General features: G+C 49.0%; 2 protein-coding genes across 2 annotated transcripts in view; both read left to right on the top strand.

Annotated features, from left to right (window-relative positions):
- On the top strand, positions 1-8,094 carry ENSA (endosulfine alpha). Its single transcript, XM_049765958.1, has 4 exons — positions 1-165; positions 2,574-2,699; positions 4,636-4,802; positions 7,360-8,094. Exons 1-4 carry the CDS (start codon positions 109-111, stop codon positions 7,373-7,375), a joined length of 366 nt encoding a protein of 121 aa, XP_049621915.1. The 5' UTR covers positions 1-108; the 3' UTR covers positions 7,376-8,094.
- Positions 8,095-9,832: 1,738 nt separating this feature from the next.
- The window catches only part of MCL1 (MCL1 apoptosis regulator, BCL2 family member), a 39,003-nt gene continuing 20,876 nt past the window's right edge, over positions 9,833-27,959 (top strand). The window contains exon 1 of the mRNA XM_049765992.1: positions 9,833-9,893. Within this exon, the coding sequence (XP_049621949.1) occupies positions 9,833-9,893 (61 nt within the window). The remainder of the gene's footprint in view (positions 9,894-27,959) is intronic.

Here is a 27,959-nt window from a genome sequence, read left to right as displayed (position 1 = left end):
TTTAACTGAGCCGCCCCTCCTGACAGGAGCTGAAGCGGCCGCGCAGCTCGTTCCCCGTCTCCCTCCCCCCTTCCCTTTTCCAGCTGCTTTCCGGGGATCCCCGCTGCCATGTCCCAAAAACAAGACGACGAGAACCCCGCGGAGGAGACCGGTGAGGAGAAGCAGGTAAAAAGAAAAAAGGGGGCTGCGGGTGAGGAGGGGGCCATGGGTGAGGGGGCGGGAGAGCGGGAACTGCGCATGCGTCATGGCAGCACTGCGCGTGCGTCGGGGCTGTTCGGGCGCTGATTGGCCCGGCCGCCTGTCCATCCAGGCTCTTCCGCTTTCTGATTGGCTGCCGGCCCGCCAGCAATGCTGGGCTGTGAGTGGTCGAGCCTGGGCGTGGGGGCGGGTGTTAGGGAGAGTGGGTGAGTGGAAGGTGGGTGGGTGGCCCTGAGTCTTGGGGCCCAGCTCTGACATCCCCTAAACCTGCGCAGAGATCCAGGTGGAGGCAAAAGACTTGGGGTCCCAAAGGGCCAGAGGGAGGAAGGGACAGGGGGCAAATCATTCATTCTACTAACCAGGTTGAAGGAGGCAACTTTGTCCCAATCCTTGTTTGGGTGGGTGGTTGCTGATGGTTGGATGTTGGGTGGTTGGTCTCTTGCTGCCCTCCATGGGGACCATGCAGGAAAGGAGATGATCAGTGTGCCAGACGTGTCAGCAATGGAGGCTGAGATGGAAAAAAGGAAAGACGGCAGAGTTTCAGTGGAGTATTTTTTATGATGACAGTGCCTGGTGTTGAACCTTTGGGAAGCTTGAGCTCTAATCCAAGCTACTCACCAGCTGCCCCCCAATAATCTTTATAAAGTGAGTCAGAGAGGTTAAATCTAGGAAATACGTATTAAAAAAAATACAGCCTGATATCTCCAAGGGAGCGATTGTTAAACTCGCAATCCTGACATTAAAATGTTAAAGTGTCTTTTGGGGTTGGATTTTTGTTGTTTTTGTTTGTTTTGGGAGGTGGGTGTTTTCATTTTAGGGTACTAGGGTTATTCCTGGCTCTGCATTCAGGAATCACTCATCCCCCAAGGAATGACAGGGGATGCCGGGAATTGAATTCGGTCTGCTGCGTGCCAGACAAGCAGTGTCCTTCCAGCTCCCTTCTATTTTTTTGTCTTGGGACCACAGACAGCGACGCTCAGGGGTTACTCCTGACTGTATTTAGAAATTACTCCTGGCAGGCTCGGGGGATCCTGAGTTGGCCCCGTTCAAGGCAAATGCCCTACATGCTGTGCTATCGCTCTGGTCCCTGTATTTGATCTTTAACTCCTGGGCTCAGAGCTTAAAGGAATCACTCGGGTCATTTCTTGGCTGGGCTTTCTAAGGAGGGAAATTATTCCACTAAAGTGGGGAAAGTCTACAGATTGGCTTTATTTACATTCTTATAAAAATCACAGGGTCGGGGTGGTAGCAAAGCAGGGAGAGCTTTGTTTTGCATGTGGCCTACCCGGGTTCAATCCCTGGCACCACTTATGGTCCCCAAACCCGCCAGAAATAATTCCCGAATGTACAGCCAGGGGTAACTCCTGAGCACTGCTGAGTGTGGCCCAAAAGAAGGAAAAGTCACCAAAGGAAAGGTCCGCTTGCCCCAAAGAGCAAGAAGAAATTAATACCTGAGAACCTCTACAGCCAGCGGTGTGCTTCTCATGCTCCCCAAATTAACTTGCTCCACTCAGGAAGGTACTGACTTTTTTGGCCAGAATGGACAGATCTAATGAATTCATTGTATTTTCATTTCCCTGGGATTAAAAACTATCACATGTGGGGTCCGGAGAGATAGCACAGCGGTAGGGTGTTGGCCTTGCAAGCGGCTGACTCAGGACCAAAGGTGGTTCGAATCCCGGCATGATCTCCTGTGCCTGCCAGGTGTGGCCTCAAAACAAAAAACAACTATCTTCCTATATCAGTGTTCATGGACATGCTGAAGTAATGCAGTCGCAGTAGAAGGTAGGGTAGTGGTTTTGGAAGCAGGGCACAGAGCTAGTGGCTGCCTCTGCAGAGAGACTTTCAGCTGACTGGCCAGGTGGAGTACGGAGGCAGCAGTGCAGCAGCATCACCCCTGGGAGTTCCACTTACCCCGTGATGGTGCGCGTTGGGGGACTTCAGGGACTTTCCTCCTGGCAGCTCCAGAAACCCTGATTCCGTCTTTTTCTCTCTGCCTTTTCTAGCTTCTGTGCTAAGTGAGCAAGTCTCGCCCAGGGATAAAAGCATTGTCTTTAGGTATTCCCTGGACCCAGTACTCCCAGCTCACTGAGATCGTTTTTGGGTGTGGATAGTGTGAGAAGCTAACCAGTTTCTTGAGCTTGAGCTGTAGGGATTTGAACCGAAATTCAAATGAAGCCACTATTTCTCCCCATTCCAGGTTTCAAGCATGCAAGACCTGTACCTCTCCACTGAGCTCCATGTCAGGTGCAGCTGTAAGAGCACAGTAGAGATAGCATGTGGACCTCTGGAAAGGGTTGACAGTATCAAGGTTGTCAGATATTAGAGGTATTTCCCAACCCTTCGTTTCCTTGGACCTCTTGTTTTTTCTCTAGGACACACAGGAGAAAGAAGGCATTCTTCCTGAGAGAGCCGAGGAGGCAAAGCTTAAGGCCAAATATCCCAGCTTAGGACAAAAGCCTGGCGGCTCCGACTTCCTCATGAAGAGACTCCAGAAAGGGGTATGGTCTCGTGCGTTGAAGCTAGGGTGGGTGGCAAGGGGTGACATCTGCGGACCTGGTCCTTAATGCTGAGCCGGAGGTTTGGCCACTGGGCAGTTCGAGGGACAACTCGGAAACTTATGAGCAAGGGGAAAATCATTGTAATCCCTGGTACTGTCTCAGCTCTCATCTGGCCTCCCTTAAGGGGATAATGGCTTAAAGAGGAGTCAGGTGGGAGAAAGGAATCAGGGGAAGATGTTTGAGATTAGAAGGCCGAATACCCCTTTAGTTACCTCTTTAATTTTGATGAGAAATCTAGGATTCGACTTCTTGAGACAAGAGCAAATTTGGGATGTTTCATTTCAGAAGTTCAAACATGTGCCCTGTAGAGTTCCTCAATTTGAAATGCTCCCAATTTTGTAAGTCAGCCCTAGACAATACTCAGACCCCATCAACAGCCCCCTTTTCTGCCCAGAGTCATTGACCTGGAGAGAGTTCTGTGGTAGGTTAGAAGGGAGAATGGAAAGGTGAGTCTCAGAACCCCCATCCTTGAGTTCAAGTTCTGGTGAGGATGTGAGAGATTAGCATTTACCGCTCTCTTGGCTCAGCAGGCGTGGGCGAACTGCCGCAGCTATGGAACGTGTAGGAGTGGTGGGAAGCGAGGAAAGTATTTTGCCTCGTGAGCAAGCCCAGATTCTATTCATGGTCCCAGAATCATTTTTGTTTTTTGAGTTTGCTGGCTTTAGGTTGATGTCTACTGATGGCTAGGATGGCTTTAGGTGGATATCTGTTGGGTGCTATCTACTGCTTATCACCTATGCTCCAGCACCAAGTCCACAGCCTGTCAATAGTTTTAGGAATAATATTTTCCTTTATTTACTTTATGAATAAGTTAATAAGTTTATGAATCAAGTCAGTAAACTTGTTACCCATTCTCTACTGATGTGGCTACAAGAGTGTGAAGACAAAGCAGATAGGGATCAACTCTTAGCTTCAGAAATACATGCTCTAGGAGCTAAAGTGATAGCGCAGCAGGTGGGCATTTGCCTTGCACACCACTGATTTCAGTTTAATCCCCAGCATCCCAAATGGTCCCCTGAGCCTGCCAGAAGTAATTCTGAGCACAGAGGCAGGAACAAGAGAACCAGAGTGACAGTTCAATGGTTATAGTGCTTGCTTTGTACGCACCAACTCCAGTTTGATCACTGCTAGTGTGGCCCCAAAAAAGTTCCAGGGCCATAGTTAATAGCACAGCTGGTACCACTATCCAAGCCTCCCAGGAATGATTTCTGAATGCAAAGCCAGTAGTAAACCCTGAGCACCAGCAGGTGTGGCCTAAAAACAAACAGAAAGTAAACCAAAAGAGTTCTAATTTGCATATCTTGAAATGTTGATATTATAATGAAAAAAGTATCTGTGGAAGGGGGGAGGTAGAATAAGACTTTAAGCCTTGAGCACCTCTCGGTGTGGTCCAGAAACAAAAATGAGGGGTTGGAGAGCTGGGATAAGGGTGGCTAAGCCGCTGCCTTGCATGCATCTGATCCTGGTTTCACCCTCAACACCATATACAGCCCCCCAAGCACTGCCCAGGAGCCATCCTTGAGCACTGCCAGGATGTGACCGGAAACAAACCAAAAGTCCTTTTACTCTAGCCTGAAAATGGAAACTTCATGCCTGAAAAAGTTGAGGGAAATTGGGGGAAACACAAAAATGCATGGGATTGGAATTGAACTTCGTGTGCATGAAGTCAGTCTGAGAAGAACACGTAACTACTTGTAATTGATACTGAGTTCTGTGCGTATGACAGTAGTCCGGAAGTACACATGAATATGTACGGCTGATAGTGAGTTCTGTGCGCATGAAGCTAGTTGAAAGCCTTGTGGGGTGATGTTTCTGAAGGATCCTTGCTTGGGAACAAGGCCAGAGCCTTCCTCACCCAGCACCTTCTTTTCCCCAGCAAAAGTACTTTGACTCAGGAGACTACAACATGGCCAAAGCCAAGATGAAGAATAAGCAGCTGCCCAGTGCAGGACCAGACAAGAATCTGGTGACCGGCGACCACATCCCCACCCCACAGGACCTACCCCAGCGGAAGTCTTCTCTCGTCACCAGCAAGCTTGCGGGGTAACCTGGGCCCCCTTCTCCTCCCCTTCCCCACTGGACTTTTGTACATCATAGGCAGGGCTGGCGTGGGCATCTCGGTAGATCTCCGCAGCCGTGACTGATTCTGCGGGGCTGCGGAGAAAGCAAAGTAGTTAAGGGGGCCCTGAGTTCCCTCCGCTGGTCAGGTTAAGAGCTCCACACCCTCATGGCAGCCCAGGTAGGAACTCAGAAATAGGGACCTGGTCTTGGGTGATGCTACAGATTCTTGTTTTCCTCTTGTCTGAGAAACTGGGGGGGCCTGGTTTCTCCACGTGGAAGAGAGTGCCCCGAACTGTTTAGACTAAAGTCTTGGGAAATTCGTGGCAGATTTACCACCTGCACACGTAGTGGGAATGGTGAACTGGATGAGCTGTTTTCTGTGCTGCTCAGTGTTTCGTCCTTTTAGGCTGCTGTTGCTTCATGTTTCCATTATGACGGGTTTGGAGGAGCCCCCGAAAGAAAGACTGGCTGCTTTGCCTAAAACAGCAGTGCCCACTCCCCATCCATTGCACAGCCTTTGTCTCTTGCAGTCTGCCCTGGCTCTCAGCTAATGTAAACGGTGGAGGAGAATAGTGTTCCCCACTTTCTCGAGCTCTAGCTTGTGGGGGAAATGTTTGGGATAGGATAGAGCACTGATGGAGAAACCAGGAATCCTAGTTCTAGTTTTCTCAGGCTCGCAGAACTGATCTGTAACCCCACCAGATTCTGTGGCCACTCCAGATTTTCAGCTGTCAAATAGGGTTGGCTAGAGATTGGATTCAAGGCTAAAGCGCTGCTAATCATTGTAGATCTGAAAGTGAGCAAGGCCAACAGCTGGCCCTGTAGAACGGAGCCCTTTGAAGGGGGTGTGGGAGGAACTGAAGATGAGATGGGGAGGCGTGTAAATTCAGGCTGGGGGGCCTCAGTAAGTCAAAGGACTCACAGAATCTTCATCCGCAGTCCCGGACATGCTGACGGGCAATCTGCTGTGGGACTCAGTTGTGTCCCCGTGCAGCAGTCCCCCGCCAGGTTAGAGAAGGAAGAAAAGGGAAACACTAAGCCAGGCTCCAGGACTTTGTCCTCCTCCTGGGCTCTCAGATGATTCACCTGGGAAGAGCGGAGTCGTGAGTGACCAAGTGGAGGAAAGGGCTTGCGGGTGGCTAGCAACTTCCGTAGATTGTGGTTGTTACTGGTTTGGCCTGCCTGCCTGCAGCCTGCTGGGTGTGACAGAGGGCCAGAGTGAGGCCAGGCTGTGCAGAGGTGTGGGATTCCGACATTTTCTTCTGCCTCCTCAGCTCAGAAATTCTAATCTGCCAGATACTAGCCCGGCGATAATGACTGGGAATCCTGTGGCTGTGCCATATGCAGAGGCAGAAGTGTCAGCTCTGCTCCTGCTGGCTGTTTGTAGCTCAGGCTCTCGTTCAGATTGGACAGGGGAAAATCCGTGAGAAAAGACTGGCGGGAGCAGGCACCCTGCACCCCCTGGCCCCGAGTCCCTTGAACGGTCCCTTGTATTGTATATAATTTGTGTGTTTCTTGCTCCATTTCCTCATACTGTCTTCCTTAGTCAAAGTCCATGTGAGAAGGGGAAAATGCCTACATCCTTGTATAGTTTCCTTGATTGTCGCAGCTGTGTTGTACATAGATATGTCACGTTATTATATATATAAATATATATATAATTTTGTATGTTTTCTTCATCTCCGATCTTCTCCAAGTTTGTACTTTTTTCTTTTCTGTCTGAGCTACTTACTTTCTCTGTTGGCCAACTTGAGATCTCCGTACTAAGATCACAGCAAAAATACAGGGAAATCAGAAAACCCACGGGTCCTTTCCTCTCCCACCTTGTCATCTTCGTGGCTCAGAAAACAAGAAAGAAGCTACTTCCTGTTTGCCACCTGTTTCAACTGTATGAGTAGATACTTTATGTGACAAAAAAGGGTCATTTCCAAGTGGTCAGAGTGAGGGAAGGAAGGCACTCGGCTTGCACATGGGTAACCCACGTTCTATCCCTGGCACTTCCTATGGTCCCCTGAGCCCTGCCAATAATAGTACTTCCTGAATACAGAGCCAGGAGTAAAACCTAAGGACTGCCAAGTGTGACCAAAAACAATATCAAAACTGGGTCATTTCCTGACCTGAATCCAGCTGCATTGATCAAGCCTCAGTGGTGGGTGTTGGTGAGATCAGGCATAGAGGAGTGGTCACTACCTCGACATTGGCCCTGCTATTGCAGGAGCTCAGGTTGCCCCTGAAACAGTCTGTTCCGCACAAGACAAGGCCTCGTCTAAACTGTTATTTCTGTCTTCGTTTTCATGGGTAGATCCAAAAAAGGCAGGACACATTTATTTTTTATACAAAAGTTTGTTTTCTATAGTCAGAAACTGAGATTCTATCCTCTGTTCCTCTCTTCTCCCTGCATTTGTGTCCAGCTCTGGATGGGGTCAGGAAGGAAGGAGGACCTAGTGCCTACTGAGAGAGAAGGGCAGAGACGGGGCTGTGACTTCAGGGCTTGTCCCTTGGTACTTGACTCTTCTTTTTCTTCTGTGTTCGTCCACAGCGGCCAAGTTGAATGATGCTGCCTGGGGCTCCGCCAGATCCTGAGATGTTGCCCCCCGCTCCTGTGCTGGCTCCTGTCCCCCTCCCTCGTTTTTTGCAGCCAGGGGTTAGGTGGTGGCATAGGCCCGGGCTGGGGGAGGTGAGACCCCTTCTTTTGGTGCCCCGGCCCATGGAGGCCCTGGGGCTGAGCACCAAGACCTCAAACCGTTTTTGTTTTGCCTTTTTTCCCAATTAACTGTCTGGTGAAACCTCAGTGCAACTCTGGGATGGGTGGGGGGGTGGCAGGAGAGGGTGGGGCTGTTGAGGAGGAGGCACTTGGCCTCGGAGGTGAAACATTCCTGACTCCTCAGCCTCAGCTGCCTTTAGGGGCTGGGGCCTGGGGACTAGACGGAAGATGAACCCTCAAGTTGAGCTCTGTTTGCTTGGCTCTGCCTGTAACCTGGTGTCAGGGAAAGGAATTGTCCGGTGAAATACGACGCAGACAGGTGCCAACAAACAGCTCCTCTGGTTCTGCAGAGCGAGTGGAGAACTCAATGTTAACTGTTCATTAAAACAAAGCGTTGACCTTGAAAGAGATTTGCTGTGGGGAGAAGGGCAAGGGGTAGTGATGGGGGAACGGGGCCATGAGCGTGGGAAGCCCCACAGAGCCCAGGGGGACTTTTGCAGTTTTGGAAATAAAAAAAAAAAAAAAAAAAAAAAAGACCTGCATCAAAACCTGGCTCAGAAAAATTCTGAAGCAGTTGTTGTGTTTTATTGGAGTCTGGGTTTAGGGAAGATGTAAGCCTGAAGGCCCTGGGTGGGAACCTCCCTCTTAAGGGCAGAGTCAGAATGTGGGTCCAGACCCTGCCTGGCCCTGCCTTTTCCCTACTAAATCTCTAGGAACACCACCTCCAGGGTTTATTCAAAAAGAGATTTCTGGGGGCCGGAGAGATTGCATGGAGGTAAGGCGTTTGCTTTTCCTGCAGGAGGTCATTGGTGTGAATCCTGGCGTCCCATACAGTCCCTGTGCCTGCCAGGAGCAATTTCTGAGCATGGAGCCAGGAGGAACCCCTGAGCGCTGCCGGGTGTGACCCAAAATCCACAACAACAACAAAAAAAGAGAGAGATATTTGTGGCATTTGATCTGAATGGTCTGTTAGCACCTGCAGCTTCGTGCAGCAAAGCGAAGGGCACTGCTTTCCTCTAAGGCTTCCTTCCATTCTGAACTTCAGGTTCAATTCCCGCCATCTTATATGGTCCCCTGAGCACCGCCAAGAGTGATCCCTGAGTGTAGAGCCAGGTGTAAGCCCTGAACATCACTGGCTGTGGCCCAAAAACAAACCAAAAAACACATTTGGGGTGCAGAGCACATGCCTGGTATGGACCTAAGTTGGAACCACAGGACTATTTGCCCACATGCCTCTTCCCAGAACCACTTAACTGAGCTCCCAGCTGTGTGGAAGCTAGACGAGGCGATTTTAGTCCCTATCCAAAAGTTAAAAATGGGCTGAAGCAAGCAGTACCGTGGGTAGGGCTTTTACCTTGCACACAGCCAGCCAGAGTTCAATCTCCTGCATCTCATGTGGCCCCCTGAGCCCACCAGGAGTGATCTCTGAGTGCAGAGCCAGGAGCAAGCCCTGAGCCCTGCTGGGTGTGACCTCAAAACCAAACCCCCAAAAGAGGCAAAGACAAAGAACATAGGACTGGGAGTAGTACAGAGGGTAGAGCGTTTGCCTTGCATGTGGCTGACCTGGGTTTGATCCCCAGCATCTCATGGCACCTCACCCTGCCAGGAGTAACTTCTGAAGATCGCCAGGTCACCCTAAAATCACAACACACACACACACTCCAAAGAGATAGCACAAGTCTTTGTGTTTATGGGAGTGTGATTTTCATCCCTGGCATTGCTGACATGCCTCATACTTACACAAAAAATGTTGTCCTGTGTGTCTGAGAAGTGTCTGACAAGATAAACCCCCGGGGGTGGCAGTCAGAGAGAACAGTGGCAGGGCGTTTGCCTTGCACACAGCCCACCCCGGACAGATGGTGGTCGAATCCCGATATCTCATGGTTCCCTGTGCCTGCCAGGAGCGATTTCTGAGCATGGAGCCAGGAGTAACTCCTGAGCATTGCCGGATGTGACCCAAAAACTGAGAGAAAAAATAAAAGAAACCCACAGAGGCTGGAGAGATAGCACAGCAGTAGGGCATTTGCCTTGCACACAGCCAATCCAGGACAGATCCAGAAACCAATAAAAATTAAAAACAAAAACCCAGACCTTTCTGCTCATGGGCAGCAGGGGGCAGACTGACCCCTTCTCGTGCTGTCCCTGCTTGTTTGCTGGCCGCCAGCCTCTACCAGAGCTCTTCAGCCAAGGAGAACAGATCTGGCCTGGTGTCAGCAGCCCTGCCGACGCTGCCACACAGGCGCATCCGAAACCACGCGCCCTATTGCCAAAGTTTGAGAAATAGGAGCCCTGGCTTTTGCCTGATGCGATGGGTTTCTGCGGTGAAGGCAGGAGATCTGAGGTCCAGAAGAGACCTGATGAGAAGTCTGGTGAGGGGACAGTACTTACAAACTGGGCAAGGATGTCCTTAGTACTTTTTTTTAATGTCTATTTAAACACTGATTACAAACATGGTTGTAGTTGGGTTTCAGTCACAAAATGAACACCCCCCCCTTCAGTGCAACATTCCCACCACCACTGTCCCCCATCTCCCTCCCTCCACACCCCTGCTTATATTCCAGACGAGCATTCTACTTCTCATCAACATTATCATGGTAGTGTGTTAGTGTAGTTATAGCTCTTAACTGCACTCACCACTCTGTGATGAGCTTCATATTGTGAGCTGGTCCTTCTGGCCCTCATCTCTGAGGATTATAATCATATTAGTGTCTTACTTTTCTTAAAACCCATAGATCAGGGCCCAGAGAGATAGCACAGCGGCGTTTGCCTTGCAAGCAGGCGATCCAGAACCAAAGGTGGTTGGTTCAAATCCCGGTCCATATGGTGTCGTCGTCGTCGTCCCCGTGTCCCGTTCCCCCCCCCCCACCCCCGTGCCTGCCAGGAGCTATTTCTGAGCAGACAGCCAGGAGTCACCCCTGAGCACGGTGGGGTGTGGCACAAAAACAAAAAACAATAGATCAGTGAGATTATTCTGTGTCTCTTTCCCTCTGGCTTATTTCACTTAGCATAACAGTTTCTATGTACATCCATGTAGAGGAAAGTCTCATGACTTCTCTCCTGATGGCTGCATAATATTCCATTGTGTATATGGACCATGATTTCTTTAGCCATGTACAATTTTCTTTCTCCAGTACTTTTGTTCTTCAATAGTCAAGTGAGTTTTTAACAACTCAGGTGGTTTAGTAATTTAATCTCCTGAGTAAGCAGGGGTCCACAACTCCACCTCACTGATCTGATTTGGGTTTTGTTGGCAGTGCCAGGAATCGGCTGAGGGAGAGGGAGGCCTCACACAAGGCATCGTCAGCCAGTGCAAGTCACAGGCAGAAGTCATGTAAACGGGGGCCACAGATGAGAACAGGGACTAGCTGGTTGAACATGGTTGCCACTCGGTAACAACCAGGTTGGAGGGAGGTTGAGAAGCTAAACCGACATCCCCCAGCCTTGTCCTCTTTCTGGTCTGACATGGGGTGAGCTAGGCAGTGCAGGGCTAGATGGCTAGAAGCAAGACAGACGCCCCCAGAGTTGGAAGGGGTTAGGGTTTGGGTTTTTATTTTTTAGAAAATATGAAGTGTATTTGCTTCAGGAAATAATTTTTTTGAGGAGTACGCTTTGGCTGCACCCAGTGGAGCTCAGGAATCAGACCTGGTGGAGCTTGAGGAACCCGGGTGCCAGTGGTTACAGCGGAGTCAGCTGCGCACAAGAAAAGCACCTCAGCCGCTGTGCCATCTCGCCCACCCTGAGTTCAAATCCTCCTTTGGAGACCACACTTGGTGGAGCATGAAAACTTCTGATTCTGGGTTTGGGGTTAGTTACCTAGAGGAGGGGCTCAGGGGACGCACTCATTTCCTCCATGAAAAGCATGCTGTAGGTCCCACTGCGCCCCTAAACTCAAGTCTTCAAGCCAGGAGATAGTTTCAAGTGTATATAGAAATGGGTGAGAGATCAGTTAGTCGCCTCAGCCTTAGTCCCTGATACCAGTCCTTTGACCTGATAAACAGAAAATCTCACCGCTAGGGAATGACATCAGTGGGGCCAAATGTGGAATCATTCAGTGCAATTTAATTTCGGTACAGGTAAGGAGGTATAGAATTGTTACTTGGAATATTACTGGAGCAATAGTACAGCAGATAGGGCATTTGCCTTGCATCTGGCCAACCCTGGCTCTATCCCCTCGGCACACTATTTGAGTCCCCAAGCACCACCAGAAATAACTCTTGAATGTCACTGGATGTGGCCCAGAAACAAAAATATTATTTATAAGGTGGCAAGACTTAATTTACAGCTGAGCTTAAGATGATCATTTATGCTTTCATAGTATTTCTCCATTGTTCCTAATTCTCCTGATTTGAGCTTCAATTTGTACCATACCCTAAGGTACTCCAGACTTTGGAGCCCAACAGAGAGTAGAGGGTGTAACATAGCAGGAAGGCACTTGCCTTGCACACGCAGCTGACATGGGTTCTGTCCTCAGCCCCACCAGGAGTAAGCCCTGTGCACCACCAGTTGTGGCCGCCCCCCAATAAACAAGCCCGCCATTCCTGGGCTGGATAGAGTGCGGGAGGAAGGCGCTTGCCTTCCATGCTGCTAACCTCAGTTTAATTTCCACACAGCACCAGGGGTCACTTCTGAACACACATGGACATGTTCTCAAAACAATAACACTTGCCAATTTTTATTTATTTTTTAGTTATTGGTCCACACTCAGTGATGCTCAGAGTTTCTTCTGTCTCTGCACTCAGAAATTGCTCCTCGCAGGCTTGGGGGCCTATATGGGATGCTAGGGATCGAACCTGTGTTGGCTGTGTGCAAGGCAAATGTCCTATGTGCTGTGCTATCACTCCAGACCCCAGAACTTGCCTTTTTTAATTTATTTTAAAAACTTCCATCCTGTAAAACTACAGCAGGAGTGGGCAGACTTTTTTCTGCTCTGGGCCATCAGCATACGTGTCACATTGTTCATGGGTCACACAGAGACCGACATAAGCACCATGTGCTGGGCATATTCCAGGACCAGTCCACAGGGTCTCGAGACAGAGCACAGCGGGGAGGATGCTTGCCTTGCACAGGGCCAACCAAGGTTCAATCCCTGGCATTCGGTATGGTCCCCCAGGCCTGTCAAGAATAACCCCTGAGTACTGTGTGACCCTAAACAAAAACTTCAGGGGCAATCCCCAGGAATTCATAGGCTTCCATGCCCGGGCTGGACGTTGGCCCCTCGAATAAGGCCATCGGAACAGACTTGTGTGTGCAATGACTGTCCCATGAAACTGTTGTTTTCTAGCATTCCAGAAAGTGGATTTCAAGGGCTGTGCTTTGAGTGATAGTGGTGATAGGGGGAACACATGGGATGCCGGGGATCGAGCCTAAGTCCATTCCGGGACGGCCGCATGCAAGGCCAAGGCCCTAGTGCTGTGCCATCACTCCAGCTCGCCCAAGAACTATGTGACAGGTGAGCCAGCCCTTGTCCATGCAGCTCTTGTGTACGGTGCCCCCTGCTGGAACTTGAGGGGGTGACAAGGGAAGTACCCTTTCCTGGGGAAGCAAGACAGAGTCCTATGCAACCAAATAAAAACAATGTGGGGGCCAGAGTGATAATGCAACAGGTAAGAGAATGGAGAATGAGGCGAGCTAGTTGGATTTCCCTGGAGATGAGTGACTTGCAAATAAAATGTAAGATGAGGCTTCCCCACGTGGGCAGTATTTTAATTCATGAGTAAAACACTTGGTGATTGGAACCACTAGCCACTGGAAATGTAGGGCAGATGGACAACATAAATGGCATCTCTCCTGGAGGAGCCTGAAGTCTCAGGGGAATAGCGCTTCTACATGCAGTATTGTATAGTTACATGCAGCACGGTTAGTGGTAAAAAAAATTCAGGGCCCAGAAATAGAAGAACAGCAGGTGGGGTTCTTGCCTGACAGAAGACCAACCCAGGGTTGTTCAATCTCCAGTACCCTGTGGTCCCCTTAGCATGGCTGAGTGTGGCCCAAATGCCATAAAATGGGAAATCTAAAGGGCCGGAAAGTAGTGGGGAAAGTGGAATTTAAACACCCTTGAAAGATGGGCAGTTTTATTTGGGGGGAGTTGTTGAGCCATTCTCTGCTATACTTAGGATTTCCTCAGCTTTGCCTCATGGATCACTCCTGGCTATATGGGGCCGAACCTCGGTCGGCTCCATGCAATGCAAGCACTCCACCTACTCTTCTATCTCCGGCCCTAAAGATGTGTGCGTTGTAGGTAGTCCAGCTCAACTACCAATAAGTATCCACAAAACACCAAGTACTGCACTAAAACAAGATCAGTAATAAGGTGGGTGCTTATTTAAAGATTACTTTATGCTAGGGAATCCACACATAGAGAAATCTTTCTACAACTGTGGTTCTTAGAAGCTACAATAGAGAGAGAGATGCGGAATTAAATGTTAAATGTGCCCGCTTATGTGCTGAGACTTTTGCCAAATGTAGCTTGCACTTTCTCAGTAATCCTCACACTTGTCTTTGGCATTTGAGAAAACTTGCCCAGAGTAAATGCAGGATTCGCTTCCTGCCTGCTAGGGAAAGTGCAAAATAGTGACCAGGAGAGGAAGATTTGCCTGGAGGGAGTTTTAAAGGATGAGCAGAGATTCTCCAGAAAGCAAAGGTTTCGGAAAGGGTTCTGGGGAATAGGGACAAGCATTAAGAGGTGAGACTGTTTTGCAGTAGCAGCATCAGGTGAGTGGAGTGGGGGAGATGAGTCCAGATCAGACAGGCGCATGTGAACCAAACTACAGAGGTAACAGTGTTCGGGTACTATCAAGGTGATTAAATAGGTTTTTAAGTTTTACATAGAGGGGTCACACTTTACACAAGGCTGACCCAGGTTCAGTCACCAGCACCCCATACGGTTGGTTCCCTAAACACCACCAAGCATGATTACTGAGTGCAGAGTCAGAAGTAAACCTTTCTTGAGCTTCACTGGGTTTGGACCAAAGACAGTACCTGGTGGCAGCGCTCAGGGGTTACTCCTGGCTTTGGCATGACAGTCAGGAATTATTACTCCTGGTGGTGTTCTAGGGACCAAAAGGGGCGCTGGAGGTTCAACCCAGGTTGGCTGCATGCAAGGCAAACGTCCTACCCACTGTCCTGTCGCTCCAGCCCCACTCCTACATCTTTAAGTGCAGTTTTCACGCATAGTTGATTACTTGACAAAAATCACATACTCTATTTTGGGGGGCCACACTTGGTGGTTGTGAGGGGGCCACTCCTGATGAGGCTCGGTGTACCATATGGGATGCCAGGAATGGAACCCAGGTCGGCTGTATGCAAGGCAAGCTCCCTACCCACTGAACTACATCCCCAGCCCCAAAGATCAAACATAGCACGGGGTCCCAGACTGCAGAGCCATGAGGACCGTTCTTTTTTTTTTTTTTTTTTTCGGGCCACACCCGTTTGATGCTCAGGGGTTACTCCTGGCTAAGCACTCAGAAATCGCCTCTGGCTTGGGGGGACCATATGGGACGCCGGGGGATCGAACCGCGGTCCTTCCTTGGCTAGCGCTTGCAAGGCAGACAGCTTACCTCTAGGGCCATCGTGCCGGCCCCAAGGAACATTCTTATACATGGGCAACACCACAGACATAACACCATAGCACACATGACCTCCTGCTAGGAAGGCAGGTGCTGTCACTCACTCTCAGTCACCACCCACCCCCAAAACTCTTGTAGCTTCCATTTAATCATTTGTAAAATAAGATGATCTGATACCACTTAGGGTGGATGAGATGAAACTAGATAAGACTATATCATTAAGACACTGCTTACAACTAGGGCTGTGCCAAGATTGGGTGGACAGATTATTAGAATATAAATATCACTCTGGCCCAGAATGGTTTTTAGTCATTGAATGAGAGTCTCCATCTGATTGGTCCCATTTGAGGCCAGTTTCCATGGAATTAAAGAAACTTGCTTGTAGAAATGTGTGGTGTTGAAAAGTTTTTGTTATTTTTTTAATTTTATATATCTTTATTCAAACAGCTTGATTACAAATATGATTGTAGTTGGGTTTCTGTCATGCAAATAACAGCCCCTTCACCCGTGCGACATTCCCATCACCAATGTCCCAGATCTCCCTCCTCCCCACCCCACCCCGCCTGTACTCGAGACAGGCTTCTACTTCCCTCATTTATTCACATTGTTATGATAGTTCTCAATGTAGTTATTTCTCTAACTGTACTCAACACTGTGGTGAGCTTCATGTCATGAGTTGGACTTTCCAGCCCTCCTCTCTTTTGTCTCTGAAAATTACTGCAAAAATGTCTTTTATTTTTCTAAGTTTTTGTTATTATTTTAGGATGAGAACTTAGGCACATGAAATTTTTAAATGAAAATGAGTGAAATTTTTTTTTTTTTTTTTTTTTTTTTTTTTTTTTTTTAGTTTTTGGGTCACACCCGGCGGTGCTCAGGGGTTATTCCTGGCTCCATGCTCAGAAATTGCTCCTGGCAGGCACGGGGGACCATATGGGACGCCGGGATTTGAACTGATGACTTTCTGCATGAAAGGCAAACGCCTTACCTCCATGCTATCTCTCCGGCCCCGAAAATGAGTGAAATTTTTAAATAAAAAAGGCTGTACCTTATAAGTGTAACCTGGGTTTGACCCCCAGCATCCCATAATGGTCCCAGGCAACACCAGGAGTAAATTTTTTTGGGGGGCAGTCACACCCAGCACCACTCAGGGGTTACTCCTGGCTCTACGCTCAGAAATCACTCCCGGCAGGCTCAGGGGACCATATGGGATGCCAGGATTCAAACCACCGTCCTTCTGCATGCAAGATAAACGCCCTACCTTCATGCTATCTCTCTGGCCCCAGAAGTAAATCTTGAGTGCAGAGCCAGGAGTAACCCCTGAGCATTGCTGGTGGACCAAAAAAACAAAAGAAGCCAAGTAAAAGTTGAAGCTCAGTAGACCAGAGTGGTAACTCTGAGAGCCGGAGTATTGTCTGACATGGGGGAGCTCAATACCAGGTGCCACATCCCTACAGCACTGCGGGGAGGAGTAGCCTGAGCAGCACAGTACTAGCAGGCTGAGCCCCAAAACAAGGCCACACCAGAGGGCCACTGAGCGCGTGGAGGCCCCGCTTGGGAGGCCCCGAGAACAGAAGGTTGAAATTCAATAGAGCACAGTGATAACAAAACGCAGAGTCAGGAATGGGAAAAGTCAGGACTTTTTCAGAGTCAGGAATATTTGGCAAATATTCTGCTCTACACACCTATGGAGTGTTTACCATAAAAGAACACTTCAATTTGCTGTCACTGGACAAAGTGAGGCGCTGGGGGTTTGTCTGGTTGAGAAGCAAGTCAGAAACGGTCTCCAGTGGGAGGCTGTGACCTGAGACACGGTGGCGTGGGGACTGGCAGCTGTTCGTGTCCGGAGGAAGATTTGTACATTCGTTAGTGTTTCATGGGACCTCTGGGTCTGATACTTGCGTTGTTCTTTGGAGAGTGGATGCAATTCAGTTGAGAGTTCACGAGGAGAGTTGAGGGGTTTAAGATTGGCAGCTAGGCTGGAGCAAGAGTACAGAGGGGAAGGCACTTGCCTTGCATGCAGCTGACCCAGGTTCGATCCCTGGCTATCTGTATGAGGAGTAATTCCTGACCGCAGAGCCTGGAGGAAACTCTGAGCACTGCCAGGTATGGACCAAAAACAAAGCAGCAGAAGAGCAGTGCTAAGTAAGAAAGTCAGCTGGACTAGGACTGTCACCCATCACAGAACAGCAGAGAACATCACATTTTCTAAGTCCCTGATCCTGGCTGTAGCGGTGTGAAGTGGATTGAGGTGCAATCCTAGAACTGACTCAGATTGATCCTGATGACTGGCTTGGGAAGGTGAGCCCAGAGAAGTCTGAGAAAATGCAAAGATTTGGGAGTTAACGTGATCCAGCTGAAGTTGGGCAACAGGTCAGTCTGCATGAAATTAAAGGTTAGCAGTGGGGCTGGAGAGATAGCATGGAGGTAAGGCGCTTGCCTTTTATGCAGAAGGACAGTGTTTTGAATCCCGGTATCCCATATGCTTCCCCATGCCAGCCAGGGGAGATTTCTGGGTGTGACCCAAGAAAAAAAAGGTTAGCATTGAGGTTTTGTGGGTCTTTGGTTTGGTTAGGTTTTGGGGCCATACTCAGCAGTACTAGGGCTACCCCTGACTTAGTGCTCAGAACTGAGCCCACACCCATTCCATGCAAGGCCTGCACTCCTACCCACTGAGCTCACTCTCTGCTCCTGTGTTTAAGATTTGGTGGGGGCAGAAGGGCCTTGGGCCACACACACACACACACACACACACACACACACACACACACACACACCCGTGTTCAGGAGCTAGTCCTGGCTCTGTTTAGGGTTATTTCCGGGGTGCAGGAATAGGGACATTTAGGGACAGGGATCAAACAGGTTGACCACATGCCTTATTATCTTGCTGCCCACATTTTAAGGGTTTTTTTTTGGGGGGGGCACACCTGGAAGTGCTCAGGGGTTACTCCCGGCTATGCGCTCAGAAATCACTCCTGGCTTGGGGGACCATATGGGACACTGGGAATCGACCTGAGGTCATCCTGGATCAGCCGCACATGCAAGGCAAATGCCCTACTGTTGTGCCATCACTCCAACCTCCCATATTTTAAGATTTTTAAGTTAGGAACCAGAAAGATAGTCTTGCATGTGGCTAACACAAAATATATCCTTAGCACCAGGAGTGATTCCTGAATACAATCCCTGCACACATACCCCAAAAATTTAAGTTGGAGCACTTTCATTCTTTTATGTAATTGTGTAGGGCATTTGAAGTTAAGGTCACTAGTGTGTTAAAGAACTAAGGGCTGAAGTGATAATACAGCGGGTAGGATGTTTGCCTTGCATGTGGCTGACTGGGTTCAATCTCCGGCATTCCATATGGTTGCCCTGAGCGCAAAATCTGGAATAACCCCCTGAGCACTGACAGATGTGGCCCAGAAACCAAAAATCAAAAAAGAACCAAGGGAGTTTCCATTTGGAAAAAGCTGAGTACGGGGAGTGGAGAGGTGGGGGGGGGGGGGTAGGGGTTGTTCATAATTAAAATAAAACCAAACAACTATTTCTTTGCTTTTTTTTTTTTTTTTTTTTTTTGGGTCACACCCGGCAGTGCTCAGGGGTTATTCCTGGCTCCAGGCTCAGAAATTGCTCCTGGCAGGCACGAGGGACCATATGGGGCGCCGGGATTCGAACCAATGACCTCCTGCATGAAAGGCAAATGCCTTACCTCCATGCTATCTCTCCGGCCCAACTATTTCTTTTCAATAAAAGGAAAATTTAAGTAATTTGTAAAAGTAACAAAGCCAAGTATTACGGGCTTGGTGTTTTGGTTCTATATTTCAGCATGTTTAAATGATTCCAATATAAAGCAGGATTGGGAGACAAAGGCAATGAAACCAATTCCGAACCCTGATATAAGTGACAGAGCACAGAGAATAGGAAGCAACGTTTGGCCTGATGGTGTGAACTCCAGAGAGGAGGTTTTCAACAGAAGTTTTGGAAAATCAGTGACCTGAAACAGTTGAGGAAGCTCCGAGGCTACTTTCTTATGTAGGAGCAGGGGAAACACTATTAGGCAGGCCCTGGGGAAAAACCTAGGTCTCATTTGAATGAATGGGTGGAGGGAAATTCTCTAAATTTTTTGTGAGGCCAGAAATGAAAGTATAGTGAGCAGAGAGTTCTGCAGTGGGGACAGGGCCCAGACATTCTAGAAGTGGGAACCACTTCGGCCAGGGATGGGCCTGTATGTACCGGTGTCAGCTTAAAAGTTGTTTGGCATCAGGACCTAGAGAGTACAGAGGGTTGGAGTAGAGGATTTGTAGGCAGAAGCTCCAGATTCTGTCCCCTTACCCTGTGCCTGGAGTGGTGCTTGTCACAGGTTTTGGCCCCCAAGCAAAAACAAAACAACTAAAAGTCATTTGGTATCAGAATTGACTGAAGTCCCAGTGACTTGTGACCCTGTGCTCTTGAGGCATGCCTGGGGGCATTGGAAGGCCCTGCTCACTGTTCTTTCTCTCCTGCAGTCATTTTACATAGTTTTTGATCTCCAGCCAAGAATTGATTGCTGGAGAGATAGCACAGCAGCACAGCTGCGCAGACCCAGGACCTAAGGTGGTTGGTTCGAATCCGGGCATCCCATAGGGTCCCCGTGCTTGCCAGGAGCGATTTCTGAGCAGACAGCCAGGAGGGACCCCTGAGCACTGTCAGATGTGGCCCAAAAGCCAAAAAGAAAAAAAAAAAGAAATCGCTCCTGGCAGACTCGGGGGACCATATTGGATGCCAGGATTTGAACCACAGTCCTGCATGCAAGGCAAATGCCTTACCCCCATGCTATCTCTGGCCCCTGAACAGAAATATTTTTAATGAAATACGAGCTTTTGATAGACCTTTCTTGTAATATGTAGATGAAAAACAACTTAATATTCATTGTACACACACTTTCTTCAGATGATGTTAGTTGGCCAGGACTACATTCATCAGTGAACATCATTCTTTCGGCTTGCTTCTGGTTTGGGGGCCACACCCAGCAGTGCTCGGTGTGTGGTGTGCTTACTACTGGCTCTGCACTCCAAGATCACTCCTGGCTCGCTCAGGGACCCTGACGTGATGCAGGGGGTTGAACCTAGGCTGGCAATATGCAGAGCAAGTGTCTTCCCTGCTGTACTGTCACTCTGGCCCCACAAACAATACCCTTGAACGAGTGCCAAACTGTCCCAAACCCACTTGATAGCATCACACTGATAACCATGCTAGCACATTTCCTTCCTGGTTGGCACACAGGAAGCTCTACCAGATGAGCTGCATCCCTGACCAAGGATTGTGGAGGAGGTTGGGAGAGGGGGATTGGCGCTCAGAGGCTATTCCTGGCGGTGCTCAAGGAAATAGTTGTGCCAAGGGTCGAACTATATTGCTGCTACATGCAAGCCAGTGCTTTACCTCACCCCACTCCTGTTTTATCTCTCCAGCCTTCAAATACAAATTAGTTTGGGGCCCTCATCTCGTAATGCACAGGGTTTATTCCTGGCTCTACACTCAAGGATCACTCCTGGCAGGGTTTGGGGGACCATATGGAGTGCTGGGTATCCAATCTGGGTTGACTGTGTGCAAGGCAAGAGCCCTACCCACTATACTATCACTCTTACCCTATTTATTTATTTATCTATTTATTTAGTTTAGTTTTGGGGCCACACCAGACGGCATTCGGGGTTACTTCTGGCTCTGTGCTCAGAAATTACTCTTGGCAGGCTGGGACCATTGAACTTGGATTGGCCAATGCAAGGCAAATGCCCTACCTGCTGTGCAGTTGCTCTGGCATGGTCCTTTATACTTTTAATGCGAGTGAATGCAAACATCAGCAGACCCCTCCACGATTCTTGGGGACAGAGGAAATTCACTGTGGCTAAAATAGTCCCCTGTGGATGCTGCCTGCTATGTTCCACAAACGCCCACCCGGGGCCATTCAGTGATCATAAGCCGGGTTAAACATTAAGTCCGTGTCTCGAGTGCCTTTTATGATTCGGAAAGTCTGAGTCACACCAAGACTTCTCTGTCCGGGAGGCTGATTCATTTCCTCTTCTAGTGACCCACGCTGGGGAAAAGTACATACCAATGTGGTTAGTGTTGTCATTTTACAAGCGGGGAAACTGAGGCCAGGCACTGGGACTCAGCCCTGACTTCGTGAAGCAATTAATTCTGCAGTGACTGTGGGTTTTCAGTTCACTGAGGGGAGAAGAAAACTTGACATTTGTGTGGGAGATTTGACATTTGTGGCAGGGCTGAGGGGACCTGCTCACCCTCTGAGGAACACTCCAAGACCAGCTCCTTTGTCTGTGCTTTGAGGTGTCTTTGTTGTGAAAGCTCTCCTACGGGTTTTAGGATACGTATTGGCTTCTGCTCTGTCACTGGAAAGGTACCCAATGGGGCTGGAGCGAGCGCACAGCAGGTCCAGGGCGTTTGCCTTGTACGCAGCTGACCCGGGCTCGATCCCCATCATCCCATGTGGTCCCCCAAGCCTGCCAGGAGCGATTTCTGAGTGCAGAGCCAGAAGTAACTCCTGAGCACCACTGAGTGTGCGCCCCCCCCCCCAAAAAAAAATTACCCAAGGACAACAGGTAGGGCACTTGCCTTGCACAGACCAGATCAGCAGTTCTATCCCCGGTACCACATAGGATACCCCAAGCCCATCAAGTGATCCCTGAGCACATAGGTACATTTGCCCTAAACAATGCAGTGTGTAGCTCCAAGTCGAAAAAACTACACCCAAATACTGCCAAATGTCCCTGGGGACCTGTGGTTGATAATGACGGCTAATTTAAGGGTCTCAGAACTGGAACCTGGGCATGTCTAATCCTCTCATCTAGCCCCTCATCTGTGACCCTGTGACTGGTTCCTCTTCAGCTTCTGGGGCAGTCCCCTTCAGCGATGGGGTGCTCAAGCCCCTTGCTACCCATCTAGCCCTGAAAGTGGCATCTGATGAAAAGGGAAGCAAACACAGCTGCCCTCCCTCCTTGCGCCAGGGGATCCCCCAACCGGAGGGGAATTTACATAAAGGGTGAAAACAAGATGAAGTGGGGCTGAGGAGCTAGCTTTGCACGTAGGAGCCCTGGGTTTGGGCATCCCAAAGCCCCAGAGCACTACCAGGTAAGAAGGAAAGGAGGAAAGGAAAAGAAAGGAGAGGAGAGGACAGGGGGCAGAAAGTAAAAGAAGAGAAAGAAAGAAGGAAGGAAGGAGAAAGAGAAAGAAGAGAGAAGAAAAGAATAGACTCAAAGGAAAGGAAAGGAAGGGAAAGGAAAAGAAAGAAGAAAAGGAAATGACAAAGGAAAGGAAAGAAGAGAGAAAGAAGAGGAAGGAAGGAGAAAGAGAGAGAAAGAAAGAAGAGAGAGGGGCCGGGCGGTGGCGCTAAAGGTAAGGTGCCTGCCTTGACTGCGCTAGCCTCGGATGGACCGTGGTTCGATCCCCCGGCGTCCCATATGGTCCCCCAAGCCAGGAGCGACTTCTGAGCGCATAGCAAGGAGTAACCCCTGAGCGTCACCGGGTGTGGCCCAAAAACCAAAAAAAAAAAAAAAGAAAGAAGAGAGAGAAGAAAAGAATAGACTTGAGGCAAGTCTCTGCTCTTAGCTCTGGCTTCAGCTGCTTTCCTCCTGGTGCAAACGGCCTCCCTTTCTGCCAAGCTCCCTAGCCCACACATCCTCACCAGCGCCCCTATTTAGTCCCTGACAGCCTCTGGTGCCCGGGGCCCTAGATAGTTGCTATGGAGATCTGTTGAGCACAACACAGCTACGTATGGCCTGACCCAGGCTGGGGGGGGGGGGGGGGAGTGGCGGCTCTTGCCTGGGCAGAGTTCCCCATCTCGGTGTGTTGGTGATTTTCCTCCTCTCCTCTCCCCACGTTTCCCAGCTCCTGGTTTCCGCTCCCAGATCCCCTTTTCCTCTGACCACACGCTGATCTTTTCGTATTTTGGGGGGAGGAGAGAGTCACAACGACTGGTGCTGGGGGTGACTCCTAGCTCAGTGCTTGGGGTCGCTCCCTTGCAGTGCTTGAAGTGGACAGGAGGAGGCGGACAGGACACTCAAGCCCATGACACATTTTCTTGCTCTTAAACATCTCTTTGCTCAGGCAGCCAGAGTTTAAGAATAGAATTCCCTGTCTCCATCCGAGGCTTCAACATCAGACAATAAAAAGGAATGAACAGTGGAACTCGTGTCTCACAGCAGCAAAAAAGAAAAACAAATGGGGCTGAGCGATAGTACATCAGGTAGGACACTTGTCCTGCATGCAGTGACCTGAGCCTGCCAGGAGTGATTCCTGATTACAGAGCCAGGAGTAACCCTGAGTGCCACCAGGTGTGATCCCCTTACAAAAATAAATTTTAAAACTTCGTTAAAAAATGCTGTTAAGGGCCCGGAGAGATAGCACAGCGGCGTTTGCCTTGCAAGCAGCCGATCCAGGACCAAAGGTGGTTGGTTCGAATCCCGGTGTCCCATAGGGTCCCCCGTGCCTGCCAGGAGCTATTTCTGAGCAGACAGCCAGGAGTAACCCCTGAGCACTGCTGGGTGTGACCCAAAAACCAAAATAAATAAAAATAAATTAAAAAATAAATTTAAAAAATGCCGTTTAGGGACCGGAGAGATAGCATGGAGGTAGTACGTTTGCCTTGCATGCAGAAGGACAGTGGTTCAAAACCCGGCATCCCATATGATCCCCCGAGCCTGCCAAGAGCGATTTCTGAGTGTAGAGCCAGGAGTAACCCCTGAGTGCTTCTGGTGTGACCAAATAAATAAATAAATAAATAAATAAAAGATGTCGTTTAAATATAAAATGGATGGGGCTGGAGCGGTGGCACTAGAAGTAAGGTGTCTGCCTTGCAAGCGCTAGCCTAGGACAGGCCTCGGTTTGCTCCCCCAGCATCCCATATTGTCTCCCCAAGCCAGGAGCGATTTCTGAGCGCATAGCCAGGAGTAACCCTTGAAACGGGTGTGGCCCCTAAACAAAAATAACAAAAACAGATATAAAATGGAATACTACTCAACTATGAGAAAAAATGAAATGTAACCTTTAAAGGGGGGCCAGAGCGATAGCACAGTGGGTAGGGTGTTTGCCCTGCACACTACTGACCCAGGTTTGAACCCCGGCATCCCTTATGGTCCCCCAACCTACCAGGAGTAATTTCTGAGCCCAAAGCCAGGAGTAACCCCCTGATGTAGCCCAAAAAGAAAGCAAAGCAACTCTTTCTGAGTCCAAAGTTGTTTCTCAGTGGTAAAACATGTGCTTTGCATGGGTGAGGCCAGGAGCTATGCAGCAGCACTGTTGCCATGATCCAACAGGAATGACAAATATGTGACCCCCCGGAGAGCGCTATAATCAAGTGTGAGATGCCAGAAAGCAGAGGGATCAAGTTTGAGATCCCTGGGAGCAGAATGATAAAGTGTGAGATCCCCAGGGAACATAGTAATCAAGACTGAGACCCCCAGAAATCAAAGTAATCAAATATGTGGGCTCTTTAAGTGAGCTCCAGACACTACAACCACCAGAAGAAAGAGGAAAGAGAGATGTTTCACCCAGAAATCGCTTTTCGTTTTGGTTTGGTTTGGTTCTTGGGCCACTCCCGGTTACGCTCAAAGGTTACTCCGGGCTATGTGCTCAGAAATGGCTCCTGGCAGGCTAGGGGGGACCCTATGGGATGCTGGGATTCAAACCACCAAATGTTCGAATCAGCTGCATGCAAGGCAAATGCCTTACCGCTGTGCTATCTCTCTGGGCCAGAGGTAGTATTTCCTAATGCCACATCAAGGGCTTCTTCAGGTCAGTAAGATTCCTCAGGAATTCAGCATAGAGCAATGGAGCTGATAGAATTCTGAGCACACAAAGTAATCAGACCAACGTCTGACCTGCAGACACGTACAGAACAACTGAGGTTGGTCTGTAGGGGGTTCAGCATTGAGACGGAAGCAGTAGCTCAACCAGTCTCATCCAAGATGTTGTGGAAGGTGCTGGAAGCCTCGCTTCTGAACTCTGCTTCTGAGCTACATCCCAGACCATTTTTTGTTTTGTTTTACAAGAATACCCACGTATTATCTGATTAAAAATGATCAAATGTGGGGCTGGAGCAATCGTCTGCCTCGCACGCAGCTGACCCGGGTTTGATCCCCGGTATCCCATATGGTCCCCTGAGCCTGTCTGGAGTGATTTCTGAGCATAGAGCCAGGAGTAACCCCCACGCACTGCGGGTGTGGCCTCAAAACAAAATAAATGATCAAACGTGGTTGAGAACAATTGTACAGTTGCCTTGGATGTGGCCAATCTGGTTTTCTGTTTGTTTTGGGGCCACACCTGGCAGCGCCCAGGGATTACTCCTGGCTCTGCGCTCAGAAATCGCTCCTGGCAGGTTTAGGGGACCATATGGGATGCTAAGGATCGAACCCGGGTTGGCTGAGCGCAAGGCAAATGTCATCACTTCGCACCCCCAAAGTGGTTCTAATCCCTGGCACTCTGGATAGTCCTCCAAGCACCAGTAGGAGTGATCAGGGAGTGCGGAGACAGAAGTAAACCCTGAGCCACATTGGGTTTGGCCCCCAAATAAAAGTGTTAGAAAACTTTCACAGTGTGAGGTGGAGCCTTCCCAAGTTGTACTCAGCCCTCCCGCCGAGCTTGTCCCATGCGGGGCCTGGAAATGCAGTGACACTGGCTCCTCCATGCTCGGGGCTTCATATGCAGTTCTAGGGATCTGACTCGGGGCTTCGTACAAAATATGCACTCCAGCCTCTCAATGCTCTCCATGACTTTTACCCTGTTTTACTGACACTCCGTGAAGGAATTTCTTTCTAGCCACCTGAATAATGAGATTCCAACCCCCCTGGCTGCACCACTGAGGCCCAGAGCCTCATGTCCACCCCGGAAGAGAAGAACATTTGGAGCTGGAAGTTCTGGTCAGTTCTGGTGGTGGACTCACTACAGTGAACTCCGGCCTTCAATTTTGTTTCTGTTTGTTTGTTGTAGTTGGCATTAGGGATCAAACCCAGGGCCTCACACCTCTACTTTAGCACGGAGTCCATTCCCCAGTACTCTGCTTGTTTTTCTTTTTCACTTTTTATTTGCTTATTTTGTAAGACACGCTTTATTCATAGAAATGATATTTGAATCATTTGCTTTGTCAACAGTGGGTCTGGGGCAATAGCACAGCAGGTAGGCATTTGTCTTGCACGTGACAAACCCGAATTTGATCCTTAGCATCGCATATGGTCCCCTGGAGCCTGCCAGGAATAATTTCTGAGTGCAGAGCCAGGAGTCACCCCTCAGTGCCAGGGGTGTGACCCCTTTCCCCCACCAAAAAAAACACACATGTAAATAGTAAAGACTTAAATTTTTTTGTTTTGTTTTGTTTTGGGGCCACACCTGGTGACACTCAGGAGTTACTCCTGGCTATGTGCTCAGAAATAGTTCCTGGCTCGGGGGACCTGGGAATCGAACCAAGGTCCATCCTGGATCAGTTGCATGCAAGGTAAACGCCCTATCGCTATGCTTTCACTCCAGCCCAAGACTTAAATCTTCATTAGAAAAAATAAAAAACGGGCCAGAAAGATAAACCAGTCTTTGCCTTGCATGCAGAAGGACAGTGGTTCAAATCTTGGCATCCCATGTGGCTCCCTGAGCCTGCCAGGAGTGATTTCTGAGCATAGAGCCAGGAGTAACCCCTGAGCACTGCCGGGTGTGACCCCAAAACAAAAACAAAAACAGAAAACTACTGGTGGGGCCAGAGCAGTAGGACAGCAAGTAGGGAATTTGCCTTGCATGCGACAACTCAGGTTCATTCTTTTGCATTCATATGGTCCCCTGCCCACCAGGAGTAACTCCTAAGTGCAGAGCCAGGAGCAACTCCTGAGCACCGCTGAGTGTAGTCCTTCTACCCCCTCCCCCCAAAAAAAACCCTATATGCAATGCATAAAAAAGGGTCATCTTTGGTTATTATCCCAAGGCCTAGTCCTTCTCTTCTCCTGAATAAATACTAATGTGTGTTTGTTATATGCCTTTCTAGTATTATTCTGTGTATTTGCAATGAGTATGTGTTTATATGTCGAAATAGCATGATCTGTGGCTAGAGCAATAGTACAGCAGGTAGGGCATTTCCCTTGCATGCAGCCAACCCAGGTTCAATCCCTGGCATCCCATATTGTGCCCTGAGCCTGCCAGGAGTGATTTCTGAGTGCAGAGCCAGGAGTAAGCCATGAACGTCGCTGGGCGTGACCAAAAACCAAAAAACAGGGCCCGGAGAGATAGCACAGCGGCGTTTGCCTTGCAAGCAGCCGATCCAGGACCAAAGGTGATTGGTTCGAATCCCGGTGTCCCATATGGTCCGCCGTGCCTGCCAGGAGCTATTTCTGAGCAGACAGCCAGGAGTAACCCCTGAGCACCGCCGGGTGTGGCCCAAAAACCAAAAAAAAAAAAAAAAAACCCCCCCCAAAAAAAACACCAAAAAAAAAACAAACAAACAAACAAAAAAATATATGGTTCCCTGAGTACCACCAGGACTGATCTTTGAGCACAGAGCCAGGAGTTAGTCCCAATAATAGCTGGTGTTGCTCAAAACCAGTATACATACTTTGAAACTGTCCCAAGTAATTTCTACTCTCTCCAGCCTTCTGAGATCATCCAGACATTTCTCCATAAATTTTCTTTTTTTTCCCCATAAATTTTCTTTTTTTTTTTTTTAATTATCTTTATTTAAACACCGTGATTACAAATGTAATTGTAGTTGTATGATTACAGTCATGTAAAGAACACCCCCTTCACCAGTGCAGGATTCCCACCACCAATTTCACTGAGAAACAACGATGCAAAGAGGACAAGGTAAAGTTACAGTGAAAGAACAATCACCCATAAACAGAGTTCTCAGAAGAA

Source organism: Suncus etruscus, chromosome 19 (assembly GCF_024139225.1).
Source record: "Suncus etruscus isolate mSunEtr1 chromosome 19, mSunEtr1.pri.cur, whole genome shotgun sequence".
NCBI lineage: Eukaryota > Metazoa > Chordata > Mammalia > Eulipotyphla > Soricidae > Suncus > Suncus etruscus.
This window is presented reverse-complemented; position numbering and strand designations above follow the sequence as displayed.

Bases quoted from the DNA above. Each gene is read 5' to 3' on its own strand.
- ENSA (XM_049765958.1), top strand. From the start codon at position 109: ATGTCCCAAAAACAAGACGACGAGAACCCCGCGGAGGAGACCGGTGAG. The intron at 166-2,573 runs GTAAAAAGAAAA...TTTTTTCTCTAG, and splicing joins AGACCGGTGAGGAGAAGCAG to GACACACAGGAGAAAGAAGG. The intron at 2,700-4,635 runs GTATGGTCTCGT...TCTTTTCCCCAG, and splicing joins TGAAGAGACTCCAGAAAGGG to CAAAAGTACTTTGACTCAGG.